Raw genomic sequence first — 19,478 nt, 5'->3', positions numbered from 1 at the left:
CCAGACAAATTAAAATGGCAACACTACTAGTAAATGCATACTGGCAACACTACTAGTAAATTCATACTGGCAAACACTACTAGTAAATGCATACTGGCAACACTACTAGTAAATGCATACTGGCAACACTACTAGTAAATGCATACTGGCAACACTACTAATAAATGCACACTGGCAACACTACTAATAAATGCATACTGGCAACACTACTAATAAATGCATACTGGCAACACTACTAATAAATGCATACTGGCAACACTAATAAATGCATACTGGCAACATTACTAATAAATGCATACTGGCAACATTACTAATAAATGCATACTGGCAACACTACTAATAAATGCATACTGGCAACACTACTAATAAATGCATACTGGCAACACTACTAGTAAATGCATACTGGCAACACTACTAGTAAATGCATACTGGCAACACTACTAATAAATGCATACTGGCAACACTACTAATAAATGCTAACACTACTATGTTTGTAGTCAAAGTGGACCTGGCCCCAGGGATCTCCGGATTCTTCACATTTGTTCTGAAATAGTGAAACTTGGAAGTGTTGCAACAGAAGACTGGAGGTGAGCCTGTACCTTTAGGACCTGCTCTAGGTTCTCCAGTTTGGCACGGAGTCTCTGGTTCTCCTCGAGAACTGAATCACGTTGAGCGGTCACTTCAGAGAGGTCTTCCCTCAGCTCCTCATTCTCAACCCGGGCCTGAGAGAGAGAGGGATGGGGAGAGAGAGAGAGAGAGATGGGATAGAGAGAGTACTGACATTCCTCATGACTAGCAGGAGAAGGACAGACACAAAACAAATACTGTCCCATTCCAACATAGAAACGGAAGCCCTTCCGGTCTACTGAAGGTTCACAACAGAAAAGACTACTGAGGGTTCCCAATTTGAACCATAATGTAGAGATTTATTCTGTCATCTAAAACAACCGTAAGCCTAAGAGGCCCTCAATAGAATAGAATGGAGACTGACCTGGTCGAGCGGCTGTGCCTTCCTCCTGAGGAGATCCGCCTCCTCCTCTAGTTGTTCATTTTTGCCCCGCTCATCCTCAAGCAGGCTCTCCTGTCAGAGCACAAACGACAACAAGAAGACAAGACTCAGATTCAACAGCCAGGGACGAAGCCATGATTTCTCATCAGTCCCAGTCAACAGAGAGTATAGTCACTATATTGTAGTACAGCCGTATTATTGCTGTAAATCAGTGGAGGCTGGTGTCACTTTCGTTTCAGGATGGGTGTAATGTAACGGCTGGAATGGAGTTATTGGAACCTTGTGTTTCATGTGGTTGATACTGTTCCATTCATTCCATTCCAGTGGGATGTTCTCACTTCACCAGCTACCGCTGGTCATAACACCTGGTCCACTGGTAGTAGCACGCTGAGAGTACAGTAGTTAACAAACACACGAGTGGATGGCCCCTGAGGATTTCTTACCAAATCTAGACATTTCTTCTGTCTCTTCCTTACTTCATGCTCAAGGTTTTCACATTCTTTTCTCTTCTTACTCAGCTCCTGTTCCTGAAAAGGAAGCCAGAGCATGTCACGTTACAGCGACTACACGACCTGCAAGCGTCAGAAACATCCATATCGGACCCTATTCGCCCCGTTGAAATCTGAACACGGTGTTCGAAATAGGAGCTTTTTTGGCTGCCTATTCCTAAATGTGACACAGGCCCTATTGGCGTCAGACAGTAAGACTATCATGCACATGCACACTGTTCTGTGAGCCTGCCCAGCTACAGTACCATGTCTATGATACCCTGTCGTGTATATCAGATGTCAAAGCATATTAACATATCATTTTTGCGTTTGACGAAAAAAAGTGTCTACACAAATCACGATCAATCTGTTTTGGCTGCACAATAAAATATAAGCTCTTGATTTCCATATTGACCTCTGACATGGTAACAACGAGGTATTAACAAGCTTAGCATTCTTTAATTACTCTAAATGCAGCTTACATGCACAGTCATGCAGGCCCCCCCACCCCCCAGTAGCGAAATGGAATAAAAAATCAAATAAAATCGGCTTATTTCAACATCCATCGCCAGACAAAACAGAATAACCAAGCATTATGATGACTGCACAAGGACTGTTATGTGTGCTGTCTGGGGGGACTCAGTGGCTAATTGACTGACTAGATGCAACAGCTGCAGCACGACAATATTGATTATTAAAAAACGAAGACCTGTGGCCTGATTTGTTCTAACGATTACTTGTCTGTGAGCCATCCTCCAGACTACAAGCAAACCTTACATCATATCCCACTCATAATATCAGTTCAGTCTCCAACAAGAGGTATGTGCATGTGTGTATGTGTCAGTATAGCTAGCCATGACAGGGTTGTATATTGTACGAGGTGAGTGGGTCAATCATATGTGTGAGTGTGTGTGTGTTTGTGGCATTGATGTATTTGTTCTCACCAGCAACTGTAGTCGCTGCTCCTCTGTGTGCTCCTCCTGGTGGGAGAGGCTAGGGGTGGGGGCGGGGCAGAGGCCTCGTGAGGGTGGGGTCACTCGCGACCCTGACTCCTCCTCCTCTCTGGGAGTCTCCTCACACCTGGATGGAGCCTCATCTAACGCCACACACGGGGTCTCTGCTGCAACCTGCCAAGGGCACAAACCAGAAAGTTCACAATTATGCCTAAAAGGAAGACTCTGCAAGATGACGTTGCATGCACAAAGTAAACACATAACGGGACAATTTTCGCAACTACTAAGAGCGTTGAAGCGCGAGGCTAAACTTCTCCGTTGTTTTGGTTCCGTAGTTTCCACGTTGTAGCAGTGTGAAGCGCATCAGTGCGCATAATAATTAAACCTCACTTGATACAGATTAAAGAAGCTAAAGAATTGAATGAGGCAAGGGCAAACCTTGACACCTTGAGTATTACATAAGTCAACGTAATGAACAGACCTGGAGTTCAAATATCTCAATTCCTTTCACATACATTCAAATTTTGCAAAGTATTTGCAAAGTATACACTTGCAAAGTATTTGAAAAACTCATATACACAGAAAAATTATTTAAAATACCAGATATTGAAATGTATTTGAACCCAGGTCTGGTAATGAAGCACAGTAATCAGAAGTTGCACACTGGCTCTAAGGCGAAAGCCAGACAAGACATAATAATACCCAGACCGACAGAGGTGCAAAGCCCATCATTCAAATCTAAGGAAACCATGACTAAACTATTTTCTTTGGCTAACGGCTTGATTGAAAAGCGTTTCAGTGAATTAGATGTGAGCATCATTCCCCCTGTGTAGAAAGCTGTGTCAAACAAAGTGACTAAAAGAGAACATAGCAGAATAATAGCAGAACACAAATGTGTAATAACCTCAAGGTTGTGTAATATAAACCTGACTCCCAGCACCAACCAAATGACAGATAGACAGGGATTATAATACAGCTATCCTCCAGCCTTTCTTCCTTCCCAGTGGCCTGACTCCTCGGACTCCTCTACACAGTCATCTAATCCACAGGGAATCCCTCCAGCCTGAACCGTGACTCACATACCAATACAAGCAGACTGGATGTAACTCTTAAAATTATTCTTTAGAAAGGAGAGTCCCTCCTCTCCTTTAATGGATATTCCTTTACGATTATAATACACTGCTCAGAGTTAGGCGCTTCTTAGAGTTAGGAGAAAGAGAGTACTTCTGAACCCATATCAACTAAGCAGAGTAGGAGTGCTGATCGAGTATCGGGCATCCCCTCATATTCATTATGAGAAGGGAAAACTGACGCTGTATCAGCACTCCTAATCTGAGACGCTTTATAAATACAGGCGCTGATGTATTAGTATTCTATTAAGATCCATGTTAGCTACAGCCAAAGCTGCAGGTACTCTTCCTGGGTTCCACAAAAAATAGAACACATGACATAATACATACCATGAATAGACAATTACAGCTGAAGGACAGAACTACATAAAATGACATAACACAAAACACGAATAGACAGGTACAAAACAACGTAAATTATATGTAGCAAACAAATTACAATACATAGAATGAATAGACAGGTACAGAACTACATACATTTAAAATAAGAATACACACTTTTATATTTTTATGCCTTAGCAGTCCATGCAACATGTACTCATAATAAGAGCTACACTGAAGTCATCCATTTTGTTACAGTTGCTTACTGTTACAATTGCAAGTCCTGATCCTAATCTCTCAGAACCCGTTGTTCTGTAAACACTAACGAGAATCTCACAACATTAGGAACCGCCCGTGTCCTTGATTCTCCCGTTTGACGTCAATACTATTCACAATAATAATAATAATAATAATAATAATAATTGATAGATGCTACTGAATGCAAGTGCAATGAAAATTACAATGGAAACACAATAATTCCTCCAGCTAAGGCTTCAACCACAGATGTCACCCTAGCAACCATGCCATTCAACTCAAATAAATGAACTACAGATGGAGTGTTCTCCTCGCTAAGGCTTCACTTTAATCACCTCAGCAACTGTGTTGGAGTTTCCTATATCTAAAGTTTCAATTGAATCCTTCACTTTACATATGTAGACTTTTTAGTGCTCCATCATTCCACTCCGTTCAATAAATTGAACAGATTCATCATCAGATTGGGGCTTCTATGAAGTCTATCTACCCCCTGCTCATAGCCATGAGCTACAGATAGAGTATAAATTTAATCCTTCAGCTTCATACGTGGACTTTTTAGAGCTCCATCACTCCACTTCGTTCCATACACTTAAAGTCAGAAGGGCTTCACTTACGTCCTTTGCCCTGTCTAGTGCATAGATATGAACTTAACCAAACATTTGCCGTGTTACAGTCTACCGCCCATAAAGATTTACAGTGCCTTGCGAAAGTATTCGGCCCCCTTGAACTTTGTGACCTTTTGCCACAGTTCAGGCTTCAAACATAAAGATATAAAACTGTATTTTTTTGTGAAGAATCAACAACAAGTGGGACACAATCATGAAGTGGAACGACATTTATTGGATATTTCAAACTTTTTTAACAAATCAAAAACTGAAAAATTGGGCGTGCAAAATTATTCAGCCCCTTTACTTTCAGTGCAGCAAACTCTCTCCAGAAGTTCAGTGAGGATCTCTGAATGATCCGATGTTGACCTAAATGACTAATGATGATAAATACAATCCACCTGTGTGTAATCAAGTCTCCGTATAAATGCACCTGCACTGTGATAGTCTCAGAGGTCCGTTAAAAGCGCAGAGAGCATCATGAAGAACAAGGAACACACCAGGCAGGTCCGAGATACTGTTGTGAAGAAGTTTAAAGCCGGATTTGGATACAAAAAGATTTCCCAAGCTTTAAACATCCCAAGGAGCACTGTGCAAGCGATAATATTGAACTGGAAGGAGTATCAGAACACTGCAAATCTACCAAGACCTGGCCGTCCTTCTAAACTTTCAGCTCATACAAGGAGAAGACTGATCAGAGATGCAGCCAAGAGGCCCATGATCACTCTGGATGAACTGCAGAGATCTACAGCTGAGGTGGGAGACTCTGTCCATAGGACAACAATCAGTCGTATATTGCACAAATCTGGCCTTTATGGAAGAGTGGCAAGAAGAAAGCCATTTCTTAAAGATATCCATAAAAAGTGTTGTTTAAAGTTTGCCACAAGCCACCTGGGAGAAACACCAAACATGTGGAAGAAGGTGCTCTGGTCAGATGAAACCAAAATTGAACTTTTTGGCAACAATGCAAAACGTTATGTTTGGCGTAAAAGCAACACAACTGAACACACCATCCCCACTGTCAAACATGGTGGTGGCAGCATCATGGTTTGGGCCTGCTTTTCTTCAGCAGGGACAGGGAAGATGGATAAAATTGATGGGAAGATGGATGGAGCCAAATACAGGACCATTATGGAAGAAAACCTGATGGAGTCTGCAAAAGACCTGAGACTGGGACGGAGATTTGTCCTCCAACAAGACAATGATCCAAAACATAAAGCAAAATCTACAATGGAATGGTTCAAAAATAAACATATCCAGGTGTTAGAATGGCCAAGTCAAAGTCCAGACCTGAATCCAATCGAGAATCTGTGGAAAGAACTGAAAACTGCTGTTCACAAATGCTCTCCATCCAACCTCACTGAGCTCGAGCTGTTTTGCAAGGAGGAATGGGAAAAAATGTCAGTCTCTCGATGTGCAAAACTGATAGACATACCCCAAGCGACTTACAGCTGTAATCGCAGCAAAAGGTGGCGCTACAAAGTATTAACTTAAGGGGGCTGAATAATTTTGCACGCCCAATTTTTCAGTTTTTGATTTGTTAAAAAAGTTTGAAATATCCAATAAATGTCGTTCCACTTCATGATTGTGTCCCACTTGTTGTTGATTCTTCACAAAAAAATACAGTTTTATATCTTTATGTTTGAAGCCTGAAATGTGGCAAAAGGTCGCAAAGTTCAAGGGGGCCGAATACTTTCGCAAGGCACTGTAACTGAGGTATAGTGCGTGGCCTTTGGACAAATTATTAAAATGAATGAGGTCCCCTTGATATCGAGTTTCCTACAGTTCTCTTATGGAGTTGTTTCCCATTTCCATTTCCCATTCCCCTCACCACACACCCAGCAGCCTCCACCAGTCACACAAAAAAATAAGAATAGACTTTTATACACATCAATAAAACGAACATCAGTAAGCTGACCAGACTATCATATCATCAGGAGCAGTATGTCCTTACTCTACTGAGGCTTTGCTTACAATTGCTTTCTCTGCTCAAAAGCCCTGATATCCTGATGCCAAGGGCACATCTTATCTTTAACTTGAACCCAAACACCAGATGTCCTCGAGAGGGAGATACTATCGCTATTTAGGTTAGACGTGTTGTGCTGTGATGTGAGGATTTATTCGTTTTTTAAAGCTACTTTTGCTGCTTGCTTGAGTGATTTGAGATGGCAAGGAGTTCCATGCTATCATGGCTCTATATATTACTGTGCGTTGCCTTGAATTCATTTTGGCTTTAGGGACAATGAGGAGACCTTTAGTTGCATGCCTTGTGGAATATGAATGTCTGTCAGAGCTGTAAGTTAGTTGACTGAATAGACAGTTTGGAGTTAACACATTCATATTTCTAACAAAAAGCAGAAGTGAAGGCAGACCATCTCTACTCTACTTTGAGCCATGAAAGGTCAACATGCATTTTGTTGACATTAGCTGTCTTGGAACATTTTTAGGGCAATATGTTCTGTTCTGTTGTTAGCCAGCTGTAGCTTTTTTAATGTCTTTCTTTGCAGCACCTGACCATATTGCCGGGCAGTAGTCAAGATATGACAAAACTAGAGCCTGTAGGACTTGTTTAGTCAGTTGTGATATTAAGAATGCTGTTTTGTGTTGTATTGTTTCTGTTTGTTAACATACTGTTAACAAACAGAAACAATACAACACAAAAACAGCATTCTTAATATCACAACTGACTAAACAAGTGAGTAGCTTGGATGAATAAGTTGCCCAAAGTAAACGGCCTGCTCCTCAGTCTCAGTTGCTAATATATGCATATTATTATTAGTATTGGATTGAAAACACTTTAAAATTTCTAAAACTGTTTGAATGATGTCTGGGAGTATAACAGAACTCATATGGCAGGTAAAATCCCGAGGAGAAATTAAAACAGGGAGTGAGAAATCTGAGCTTTGTATGTATACACCAGAGTCCCCAATGAAATCCCCTTGAGATATTAATGATGTTGCACTGCTTAGGGGTTACACTAGATGTCAACCATCAATAGAAATTGTAATGAGACTTCTATGGTGTTATGGGAGTGAACGATAGCAGAATGCATCAGGTGTCTATCAAGCAGCCATTTTCTGATCATGCTTATTCCTCATGGTATTCATTTGTGTTCCATTGCTCATGAAGACAAGAAGGAATACTCCGGTTGGAACTTTGTTGAAGCTATATGTTAAAAACATCCTAATGATTGATTCTGTACTTAGTTTAAAATGTTTCTTCGACCTGTAATATAACTTTTTGAAGTTTTTGTCTGATGTCACGCTGACCAGAATGAGCGTTTGGATATGTATACCAAACACGCTAACAAAAGAAGGTATTTGGACATAAATAGCGGACATTTTCGAACAAAACAAACATTTATTGTGGACCTGGGATTCCTGGAGTGCTTTCTGATGTAGATCATCTAAGGTAAGGGAATATTTATCATGTAATTTCTTGTTTATGTTGACGTCAACATGGCGGCTATTGTGACAAATTTTTCTGAGCGCCGTCTTATTGCATGGCTGGCTTATTCCGTAATATTATTTTTTTTTTTAAAGACACAGCGGTTGCATTAAGGAGAGGTATATCTATAATTCCATGTGTATAACTTGTATTATTATCTACATTTATGATGAGTATTTCTGTTGAATGACGTGGCTATGCAAAATCACTGGATGTTTTTGGAACTAGTGAATGTAACGCGCCAATGTAAACTCATATTTTGATAAATATGAACTTTATCAAACAAAACATGCATGTATTGTGTAACATGAAGTCCTATTAGTGTCAGCTGATGAAGATCAAAGGTTAGTGATTAATTTTCTCTATTTGTGCTTTTTTAAACTCCTCTCTTTGGCTGGAAAAAAAATGGCTTAGTTTGTCTGTGGCTATGTGGTGACCTAACATAATCGTTTGTGGTGCTTTTGCTGTACAGCATATTTGAAATCGGACACTGTGGTGGGATTAACAATGAGAATAGCTTTAAAATGGTACATGTATGTTTGAGGAATGTTAATTATGAGATTTGATGTTTTGAAAATGGCGCTCTTTGACTGGCTGTTGTCAAATCGCTCCCGTTAACGGGATTGCAGCCATAAGAAGTTAATGTCAGTTTGTGTTGGATTGATTTTTTACTTTAATATTTTGCATGAACCAAACATTAATGATTAATTAATTTTGAATGATGAATAAGTTAAATCATGGGTAGGTAACGTGTCTGTAAGCAGTATATAAGATATCTAAACGGGACTGCCCCGTTAGAGCTCCTGACAGACGTGTAATATGGTGCATCAAGTTTGTTGGAACCTCTCCAGTTAACTATTAATAAACAATGACTTAAGATTGACTTTGCGTGTCCCTGTGTAGAATTTCCATGTCACAGATTATGGTGTATAATATCAAAGGCTGCACTGAAATCTAAGAGTACAGCTCCCACCATCTTCTTATTATCAATTTCTTTCAGCCAATCATAGAGTCGTTTGTGTCAGGGCAATACAAGTAGAATGCCCTTCTCTATAGGCATGCTGAAGTCTGTTAATTTGTTCATAGAAAAATAACAGCTGTGGCTGGGGAGGGGAACTAAGTGTGGGGAAGTGGCTCTGGATCTGGATGACATTAGTGTCTTCTCCTTGTCACCCTAGCTTCAGCAGGTTAAGAGTCAGGAATCAGGTCTCTAATTTTAGAGCCACACCTACTTATCTAATCCTGTAGAACTAGGCTAGTGCAGACAAGGCTATGACCGAGTAACAGGATCAAAGTAAGGACCAGCCAGCGCCATGTGAAGAGAAAACTCTCTGAAGTGACTTATATCAAGTGCTTAATATCTCTATGAAGTGCTTATATCTCTATGAAGAGACCGCTCAGTTTTGCTAGCCATTTTGAGACCACATAATATACTTGCACACATGAGCACTCACACTCTTACAATATAGAACACGAGCCAAGAAAAATAACTATATTATTATTACTATTATCATTATTAAGGTTACTATGAGCAACAAAAAAATATTCATGAAACATCAGGAGTGGAATAGAATACCTAAAATAGAACCGTAGAATAGAATACTGTCCGACCGTCATTACACTTAAGACAAGTCCATTGTTCTAGGGAAGTGAGGGAGTGAAAGCCGTCGGTCCCCTGAGCTCAGATAGGCATGTATAAGGAGGGAATTTGAGTGTTTGCCCACAATGCTGAGGTTCAGAGATCAGAGCCACAGATTATCAGAGTTCAGGCAGTGTGGCATGCAGGTCAGATAGTATTTGAGGGGAAGACACAGAGAGAGACAATGTTGCATAATGCCTAATGTGTTGAGTGTGAGCTATGTGATATATACTGAACAAAAATATAAACGCAACACGTAAAGTGTTGCTCCCATGTTTCATTAGCTGAAATAGAACATGCCAGAAACTTTCCATATGCACAAAAAGCATATTTCTAAAAATAAAAAAAATGTAGAAATTTGTTTACATCCTTGTTAGTAAGCATTTTTCCTTTTCCAAGATAATCCATCCACCTGACAGGTGTGGCATTTCAAGAAACCTTGTATTTGGGACCCCAAAAAAACGGCACTCTAAAATGTGCAGTTTTGTCACACAATCCAATGCCAAAGATGTTTTGAGGTAGCGTTCAATTGGCATGCTGACTGCAGGAATGTTCACCAGAGCTGTTGTCAGAGAATTGCTATTTTCTCTACCATAAGCCTAGGCTAGTGTCGTTTTAGAGAATTTGGCAGTACGTCCAACTGGCCTCAGGGTTGGAATAGACCACAGACCTCGTGTAACCATGCCAGCCCAAGACCTCCACATCTGGCTTCTTTACCTGCGGGATCGTCTGAGACCAGCCACCCAGACAGCTGATGAAACTGAGTAGTATTTGTCTGTAATAAAGCCCTTTTGTGGGGAAAAACATTCTGTTTGGCTGGGCCTGGCTCCCCAGTGGGTGGGCCTATGCCCTCCCAGGTCCACCCATAGATGCGATTTTGTCACTAAACTGTAGTAACTTGTCAGCCAACAGGCAGTGTTTAACCCGTATAGTGCTGTTTCTGTGTGTAAACAGACAATTCCCATGCTGATATTGAATCCTAATACTAATTGAGTGTATGTAAACTTCTGACCCACTGGGAATGTGATGAAGGAAATAAATCACTCTCAACTATTATTCTGACATTTCACATTCTTAAAATAAAGTGGTGATCCTAACTGACCTAAGACAGGGAATTCTTACAAGGATTAAATGTCAGGAATTGTGAAAAACTGAGTTTAAATGTATTTGGCTAAGGTGTATGTAAACTTCCAACTTCAACTGTAGGTAGGGGTAAAAGTGACTAGGCAATCAGGATAGATAATAAACAGAACAACAGTATCGTGTGAAGTGTATGAAAGTGGGTCTATTTGAGAGTGTGTGTGTGTGTGTGTGTGCGTGGCGTCAATATACATGTTTTTTTGTGAGTGTGAGCGTAGTGTGTGTATGTTAGTGTAGTATGTGTGAGTGTGTGGGTACAGTCTAGTGAGTGTGCATAGAGCCAGGGCAAGAGAGTCAGTGGGGGAAAAAATTACATTGTTTTTATAATTATAAAGGAGGTCAATGTTAATTGTCAGGGTGGCCATTTGATTAACGGTTCAGCAGTCTTATGGCTTGGGGTTAAAAGCTTTTCATGAGCCTTTTGGTCCCAGATTTGCCACTCCAGTAACGCTTGCCATATGCGGTAGCAGAGGGAACAGTCTATGGACTTAGGTGGCTGGAGTCTTTGACCATTTTTAGGGCCTTCCTCTGACACTGCCTGGTATAGAGGTCCTGGATGGCAGAGAGTTCGGCCCCAGTGATGTACCGGACGGTACACACTACCCCCTGTAGCGCCTTATGGTTGCCGAGCAGTTTCCATACCAAGCGGTGATGCAGCCAGTCAAGATGGTGCAGTCATGGTGCAGCTGTAGAACTTTTTAAGGATCTGAGGGCCCATGCCAAATCTTTTCAGCCTCTTGAGGAGGAAGCGGCGTTGCTGTGCCCTCTTCCCGACTGTGTTGGTGTGTTTGGGCCATGATAGGTCCTTAGGTGAATGTGGACATGGAGGAACTTGAAGCTCTCAACCCACTCCACTAAACCAAATCACTCAAAATGTCAGAACATGCACATTGTTCATGGAATCGTTGTGCAACATTATGCAATGTAACTTTTTAGTCAATTACGGGTATGGTTGGCTTCTTTTCAATTACAGTAACTACTTAGCATCTACTCATCTGTAACGGCTTGCCACAGTGGCAGGTTAAGAAAAGTACTTCTGCAGGGCATGTGGCAGAAGCAATGTTATTTTTGTTGGTTTTTAGTGTAATACATTGTTTCATTTGTTAGTTTTTATCCGGATTTTGTACTTCTTTAAACAGCAAGGAAAGAGAGACGACGACAGATCAGCTAGATCCATAAGACAGAAAGTGGCGATCCTGGCGGTTAGCGTGGAGTCGGCAGCACTACCACTAGACAAAACTCGCCCAGTACGTTTCAGTTGTATTTGATCATTGTTTGGTGGTAAGCAAGTGGGAAGTCTTTCCATTATGACCACACCATGACCGTTGCGTCCACTTCTGAGGCTTTGTTACCCCAAAAAACACAAGCTTCAATCATAGTTCACAGCCTGTGATACTAGTCTGCAGTCTATTCTGACATCACGGCCATGCCTCGATAAGAGCCAATTAGATGAGGCTTGTGAAGTTGTAATAATTGGCTGTGAACCATGAATTCCGCCTATCTCTGTGTCCAGCCACATGAAGCCACAGGAGTGGTCCATGATTACACAACAAACACCTGGCCTTGGCAACCATCTCTGGACCACACATACACCACTTTACCTGTCACAGCACAAGGCATAGCCTGAGGTTATCAAACCTGTAGGTTATTAACTATAAAACAACTGCACAAAAAGCCTAGTTCATATCTACTAAAGCATGATGTGCACTAGGCCTACACACATACGACATGGACAATGCAACACAAGGCCCGGTCCATGGCTAAACGGAGAGCCTATAAAACGTCACACAAGACCCGATTCATACTTGGACTACAACATACTAAAGCGCATCGACCTAAAGCATGGCTCACGCTTTCAATAGCACATGCCCACTACACTAGGTTTATTTAATGGATACTGAGGGACAGTAGGGCAGGTCCATGCTTACTAAAGCACACACTGTTCAACCTACACATACTATAGCTCCATTCTGACTAAAGCACCATACACATCCTATAGGTGTAGTCCATCCATACAGTAAGCGTACTGCAGTAGTGTCAAAAGAACCCATTCAGTCAGCCCTGGTCCAGGACTCCAGAAGAACATTGGTAACTAATAAAGCATATACTATGCATAATACTACACATATACTACAGACAGTCCTGTTTGTATGTCCCATAAATAAATAATCAGATCTATGCAGAAACAGTGCCTTTTCTTTATTTTCTTTGATATTCACCCGTTGAAGTGCCCTGAGGTGAGGAATGTTTTTACTTGATTTTCAAGTCCCTCAGTCGAGCACCTGGGCTGAAGAATGTTAGGGTACACTTTCTTTACACAAAATAGATGTTTATTCCTACGCAAACTATTAGGTAGAGTATGGAAGGCCTGGTCCATGCTACTGTACATGGACATACTGTACACACGAAACATACCATAGATTTATACCCTAGGTTAAGGTACTCTAGGCCAGGTCCATGCTTACAGCAGCAGTGTCACATCCCATTCAGTCAGCACAGCCCTGGGCCTGGATGCAATAAGCACATTGGTGTAATCCCTGTGGAGGACTACTGAAACAGGTAACTGGATCACTTCTTTTTAAAAGCACCTTAAATGGATTGGATTGGCCTGGCTGCTGGTTTGGTTTTCTGTTTTAATACAGCTACGTAGTATCATCAGCGATGCCATACTGCTATCATAATGCTGCTTTGTCCACAATCCGGGCCTGGCGGTTACTAATTCAATTCACGGAACGATATGCTGCTGGCTGCTGCCTAAATTCCCACATCTGGGATCTGAAATATCTGACTGACAGTTCCAAAACAGGTTTTGGAGAAAGGCGTCACTGCGGCTCCACAAGTAGGCCTCGGCCGTGAGATTTTTTTAGTGAAATGCAACAGCGATATTAGATTTGCAGAAGAAATCCACTTAGTTGGGACTCATCATGTGCAATAATAACATAGAGAACACGTAATGCCAACAGAGCAGCCAAGCTGAAGCTACAGGCAGCGGGCTATGGTAATCTGATGACATTTTCACTTGCCCATTTGAAAGACATATAATATCTAGATTTCCTAAACCTTAACTATATTGCACTTTGGATGATTATTCTGCAAAGTGCTAGATATGTCTGATTTCTCCTGAAACTGTCCTGTCTAGCTTAGAGTCCTACAGTACCTAGGGCGTATACTACAAGGTTAACCACAAACACAGAGTTACTGGGACATAAAGACACCAACACACACCCCCACCAAATACAACCTACCCCTCTCCAGTGATCTGTGGCAACGTCAAGGCTATCCCCGGCCCCCAATTATCCAGAGCAGGGGCAAAGCAGGGGCGAGGCGGGTGATCGGCTAGGAAAGTGTATGGTAGGAGAGTCGGCTGGAGTCTTAACGTTACCTACCATCCAAAACCCTCTCACTGCTACCACGGCAACAGAGAGAGGATTACTGGACTGTACCATTCTGTTGTTAAAGGGGATTAGAGTGGACAGCCACACAACATGGCCCCTTTCTGTGGTGTGCGTGCATGTGTGTCACTCTGTGTGTATGTGTGTGTCACACACATGACAGATTACCAGAACCAGCATTCTCATCTAAGATGCAAAGAGCAAAGTGAATTTTAACTCTAACTTTATGTTGTCATACCATACATAAATAAGATCATTAATGTCTTGATGCATGTCTTAAGATGTATTTCTTTTTAAACCAGTGTTTTATTAAATTATATATTTACATCTTATTAAATTGAGTCTGCAACCAAAATGTGAACATTTCATGACATCTGGTTTATCCTGCCGTCACATCTGGGTGTAGTGAGTTAACTATTTCTAAGAACTCTTTAGTCATCAGTGTTGCAGAGAGAGCAGAGGGAGCGTGTGACTTGTGTCTCTAAATCAGGCCCAAGTTCAAGACAGGGAATCATCTCATTACGTCCCCTGGCAGTCAGGCAGATTACTGTAGTCAGCTCTATCAGCATAACCCTGAGAGTACAGCACAGCACAGCACAGAGAGCTATTATATCTATCCCATCCACCCCTCGTAATGAAAAGACATGACCCGGTCCGTGTCAGTCAGTCAGCTTCAGCCTAATCTCAAACTTGGCCCTAAACACGCTGCGTCACGTCACCGCACACTCAGCCTCGGGCTGTGCTGCCTTTTGGGAAATGCTGCAGCACTGTACTCATTCCACAGCAGCTGGATGGTTTAAACCTCAACATCTGGACGGAAGCACACTGGAAGCAAAATGTGGTGTTGAGATAAATAGTACTTAGATGGGCAGTTACATCTGGGTGGGTACTTCTAGGTTATACACATTGCTTGTGCTATTTATTTTCCTCAACACGGGTGTCCTTTAGGGGTGCGTGCTTAGTCCCTTCCTGTACTCCCTGTTCACCCAAGACTGCGCGGCCAAGCACGACTCCAATAACATCATTAAGTTTGCTGATGACACAACGGAGGTAGGCCTGATCACCGACTACGATGAGACAGCCTATAGGGAGGTCAGAGACCTGGCAAAAGGCTCCTTAACAGCTTCTACCCCCAAGCCATTAAACTGCTGAACAATTAATCGAATGGCCACCTGGACTATTTGTTTGTATTTACCCCTACCTACATGTACAAACTAACCATGTACCTTAACTAACCTGTACCCACACTCATTGACTCAGTACTGTTACCCCCTGTATACAGCCTCATTATTGTTATTTTATTGTGATACTTTTTTCTTTTCTTTTTAATATTTAGTAAATATTTTCTTTACTCTATTTTCTTAAAAATCATTGTTGGTTAAGGGCATATAAGTAAACATTTCACGGTAAGGTCTACACCTGTGGTATTTGACGCATGTGACAAATACAATTTGATTTGTAGTAATGTTTTTATAAAATCCTAATGACTAATATAAGGTGGGAATACACCATTTTGGTATGGTATTTATTATATCATTAAATAGTTCCAGTCCTTACATTCTCTTTCCTCTTCTCCTCAGGTGTGCAGGGCCTGTCGTGACCGTTGTGCTCCCTGCAGGAGGTTTCTTTAGAGGAGGTGACTCTGGAGGAGGAGACTGCCAGTTGCCTCTGGAGCCTCAGCACCTCCTTCTGGGACTCCCTCAGCAGCCTCTCAAACTCCACCACGCTGGACGGGATAGGGCAGCCCTGCAACACACACACACACAGATGTCAAAGATATGTGAAACAATTAATTGTAATGCTTGAGGACTTTTCCGCTCAGGCTGGGAAAACAATGTCTCTCTCCCTCTTGTCTTAGTCACATTATTATAAAGTGATGCATCAGAGTCTAGTGGGGTTAAACACCGGTGAACATACTGACACTGCCATCATCATCCTCAATATTATCATCACAAGTGGCACACTTAGTGACTTGGAGGCCCCAGGCAGCGGTCAGTCTGAGCACCCCCACACACATTTTGTATGGGTTTTAGAGTAACGATATGTAATTTAACTGTAAACATGTATTACCTTTTAATGTGCCATGAACACAATCAGTCATGATGTTGTCATCTGAATGACATACAAATCACTTCAAAAAGTAAGCTACCTTCGCACGTTAATTCCAGCATTCTAACAGTGCAATGTGTACCTGCCAACTTTCTTTCAATTCGTAAGTGGCTGAAACTATCTCACCGGAGAAAGCATCCAAGCGAGGGAAACAGCGCCCATCTGTCTAACTGTATGTAGCCCATATATCTGATACTGTCTGGCGAAAAAGAATATGACATGCCATACTCTTTTTGCCAGACAGCATGAGATACATGGGCTTCGACAAGATGGCAGCATTATCAGCAGCACCTGGCTTTTTACTAAATAAATGTTAATTTAGGTAAAGGTTAACTTCAGTTAAAATAAAAATGTATTTTCTCTGCCTCACTCTGAAAGTGCCTCAATGCTGTAGCTTAATTTCATTGAAAGTCACATTTGCAATCATATTGCGTGAAACAAAGCATTTGGAATAGTCCATTATTATTAACCAGTCTGTGGGTGATTAATGACACTTGTTTCTACTATTATGAGAAGAACCTGGATTATTTTAACATTGATATGAAATATATATGTATGGAAATAAATTATTGATCTATGATGAATTATTACTTGGCTGTATGGATTCATTAACTTTTTGAGGCCTTTTCTGTCAACAATGTGGCATCATTAACCTGGACACAGTGGCCAGGCAAAACCCCCCTTCCAGCAGCCCACTATAGCGGGTTGTTTGTCGGGGGGGGGTGGGGGGTTGGGGGGCCTCGAGTGGAGCATGGGGGGGACCTCAAGTGGAGACGCCATGAGAGATATTTAAAATACTATTCAAAGAGATAAGGTTTCAGATGTTTTAGAAAGATGGGCAGGGGCTCCGCTTTCCTGACTTTAGGGGGAAGCTTGTTCCACCATTGGGGTGCCAGTACAGAGAACATCTTACACTGGGCCAGGAGACCAGAGGTGGAGAAATGGAGTGCTAGGATTGGGATGTAGGGTTTGAGGATAGCCTGAAGGTAAGGAGGGGCAGTTCCTCTTGCTGCACTGCAGGCAACCACCTGGGTCTTGAAGATGATGCGAGCTTAGACTGGAAGCCAGTGGACTGTGCGGAGGAGCGGGGTGACATGGAAGAACTTAGGAAGTTTGAACACCATGCGGGCTGCCGCATTCTGGAATGAATGAACAAATGAAATAATGAAATGTTATTTTCGTGTCAAATTGCCAATTGGCAATCTATCCCTTATGGGATTAATTGACACATCAACAAACATTACAATGATTCACTATGGTAATTAAATGATAATTCTTCTCCGGTGTTCTCTGCATTGTGCATCACGAAAGTGAAAAAATATAAATAAAAAGTAAATCAATACTTAATAGTAATTAAGGTTATCCAAACAATAATTACATCCCTAGAGCAGTAAAATAATATACATACATACAGTGCCTTGCGAAACTATTCGGCCCCCTTGAACTTTGCGACCTTTTGCCACATTTCAGGCTTCAAACATAAAGATATAAAACTGTATTTTTTTGTGAAGAATCAACAACAAGTGGGACACAATCATGAAGTGGAACGACATTTATTGGATATTTCAAACTTTTTTAACAAATCAAAAACTGAAAAATTGGGCGTGCAAAATTATTCAGCCCCCTTAAGTTAATACTTTGTAGCGCCACCTTTTGCTGCGATTACAGCAGTAAGTCACTTGGGGTATGTCTCTATCAGTCTATCATCTATCAAAACAGCTCGAGCTCAGTGAGGTTGGATGGAGAGCATTTGTGAACAGCAGTTTTCAGTTCTTTCCACAGATTCTCGATTGGATTCAGGTCTGGACTTTGACTTGGCCATTCTAACACCTGGATATGTTTATTTTTGAACCATTCCATTGTAGATTTTGCTTTATGTTTTGGATCATTGTCTTGTTGGAAGACAAATCTCCGTCCCAGTCTCAGGTCTTTTGCAGACTCCATCAGGTTTTCTTCCAGAATGGTCCTGTATTTGGCTCCATCCATCTTCCCATCAATTTTATCCATCTTCCCTGTCCCTGCTGAAGAAAAGCAGGCCCAAACCATGATGCTGCCACCACCATGTTTGACAGTGGTGATGGTGTGTTCAGGGTGATGAGCTGTGTTGCTTTTACGCCAAACATAACGTTTTGCATTGTTGCCAAAAAGTTCAATTTTGGTTTCATCTGACCAGAGCACCTTCTTCCACATGTTTGGTGAGTCTCCCAGGTGGCTTGTGGCAAACTTTAAACAACACTTTTTATGGATATCTTTAAGAAATGGCTTTCTTCTTGCCACTCTTCCATAAAGGCCAGATTTGTGCAATATACGACTGATTGTTGTCCTATGGACAGAGTCTCCCACCTCAGCTGTAGATCTCTGCAGTTCATCCAGAGTGATCATGGGCCTCTTGGCTGCATCTCTGATCAGTCTTCTCCTTGTATGAGCTGAAAGTTTAGAGGGACGGCCAGGTCTTGGTAGATTTGCAGTGGTCTGATACTCCTTCCATTTCAATATTATCGCTTGCACAGTGCTCCTTGGGATGTTTAAAGCTTGGGAAATCTTTTTGCATCCAAACTTCTTCACAACAGTATCTCGGACCTGCCTGGTGTGTTCCTTGTTCTTCATGATGCTCTCTGCGCTTTTAACGGACCTCTGAGACTATCACAGTGCAGGTGCATTTATACGGAGACTTGATTACACACAGGTGGATTGTATTTATCATCATTAGTCATTTAGGTCAACATTGGATCATTCAGAGATCCTCACTGAACTTCTGGAGAGAGTTTGCTGCACTGAAAGTAAAGGGGCTGAATAATTTTGCACGCCCAATTTTTCAGTTTTTGATTTGTTAAAAAAGTTTGAAATATCCAATAAATGTCGTTCCACTTCATGATTGTGTCCCACTTGTTGTTGATTCTTCACAAAAAAATACAGTTTTATATCTTTATGTTTGAAGCCTGAAATGTGGCAAAAGGTCGCAAAGTTCAAGGGGGCCGAATACTTTCGCA

At 41.6% G+C, this 19,478-nt stretch overlaps 1 protein-coding gene across 8 annotated transcripts in view; it reads right to left on the bottom strand.

Annotated features, from left to right (window-relative positions):
• Positions 1–19,478, bottom strand: part of LOC110537838 (peripheral-type benzodiazepine receptor-associated protein 1) — a 182,021-nt gene that overhangs the window by 49,818 nt on the left and 112,725 nt on the right. For all 8 annotated transcript variants that reach the window (XM_036937869.1, XM_036937863.1, XM_036937867.1 and 5 more), the window contains exons 5-9: positions 15,937–16,125; positions 2,442–2,624; positions 1,453–1,536; positions 992–1,081; positions 600–722 (exon numbers count right to left, since the gene is read on the bottom strand). In XM_036937869.1, coding sequence (XP_036793764.1) covers positions 600–722; positions 992–1,081; positions 1,453–1,536; positions 2,442–2,624; positions 15,937–16,125 — 669 coding nt within the window. The remainder of the gene's footprint in view (positions 1–599; positions 723–991; positions 1,082–1,452; positions 1,537–2,441; positions 2,625–15,936; positions 16,126–19,478) is intronic.

This window comes from Oncorhynchus mykiss, chromosome 12 (assembly GCF_013265735.2).
Source record: "Oncorhynchus mykiss isolate Arlee chromosome 12, USDA_OmykA_1.1, whole genome shotgun sequence".
Classification (NCBI taxonomy): Eukaryota; Metazoa; Chordata; class Actinopteri; order Salmoniformes; family Salmonidae; genus Oncorhynchus; species Oncorhynchus mykiss.
The sequence above is the reverse complement of the archived record's forward strand: the minus strand, read 5'-3'. Positions and strand labels throughout refer to the sequence as shown.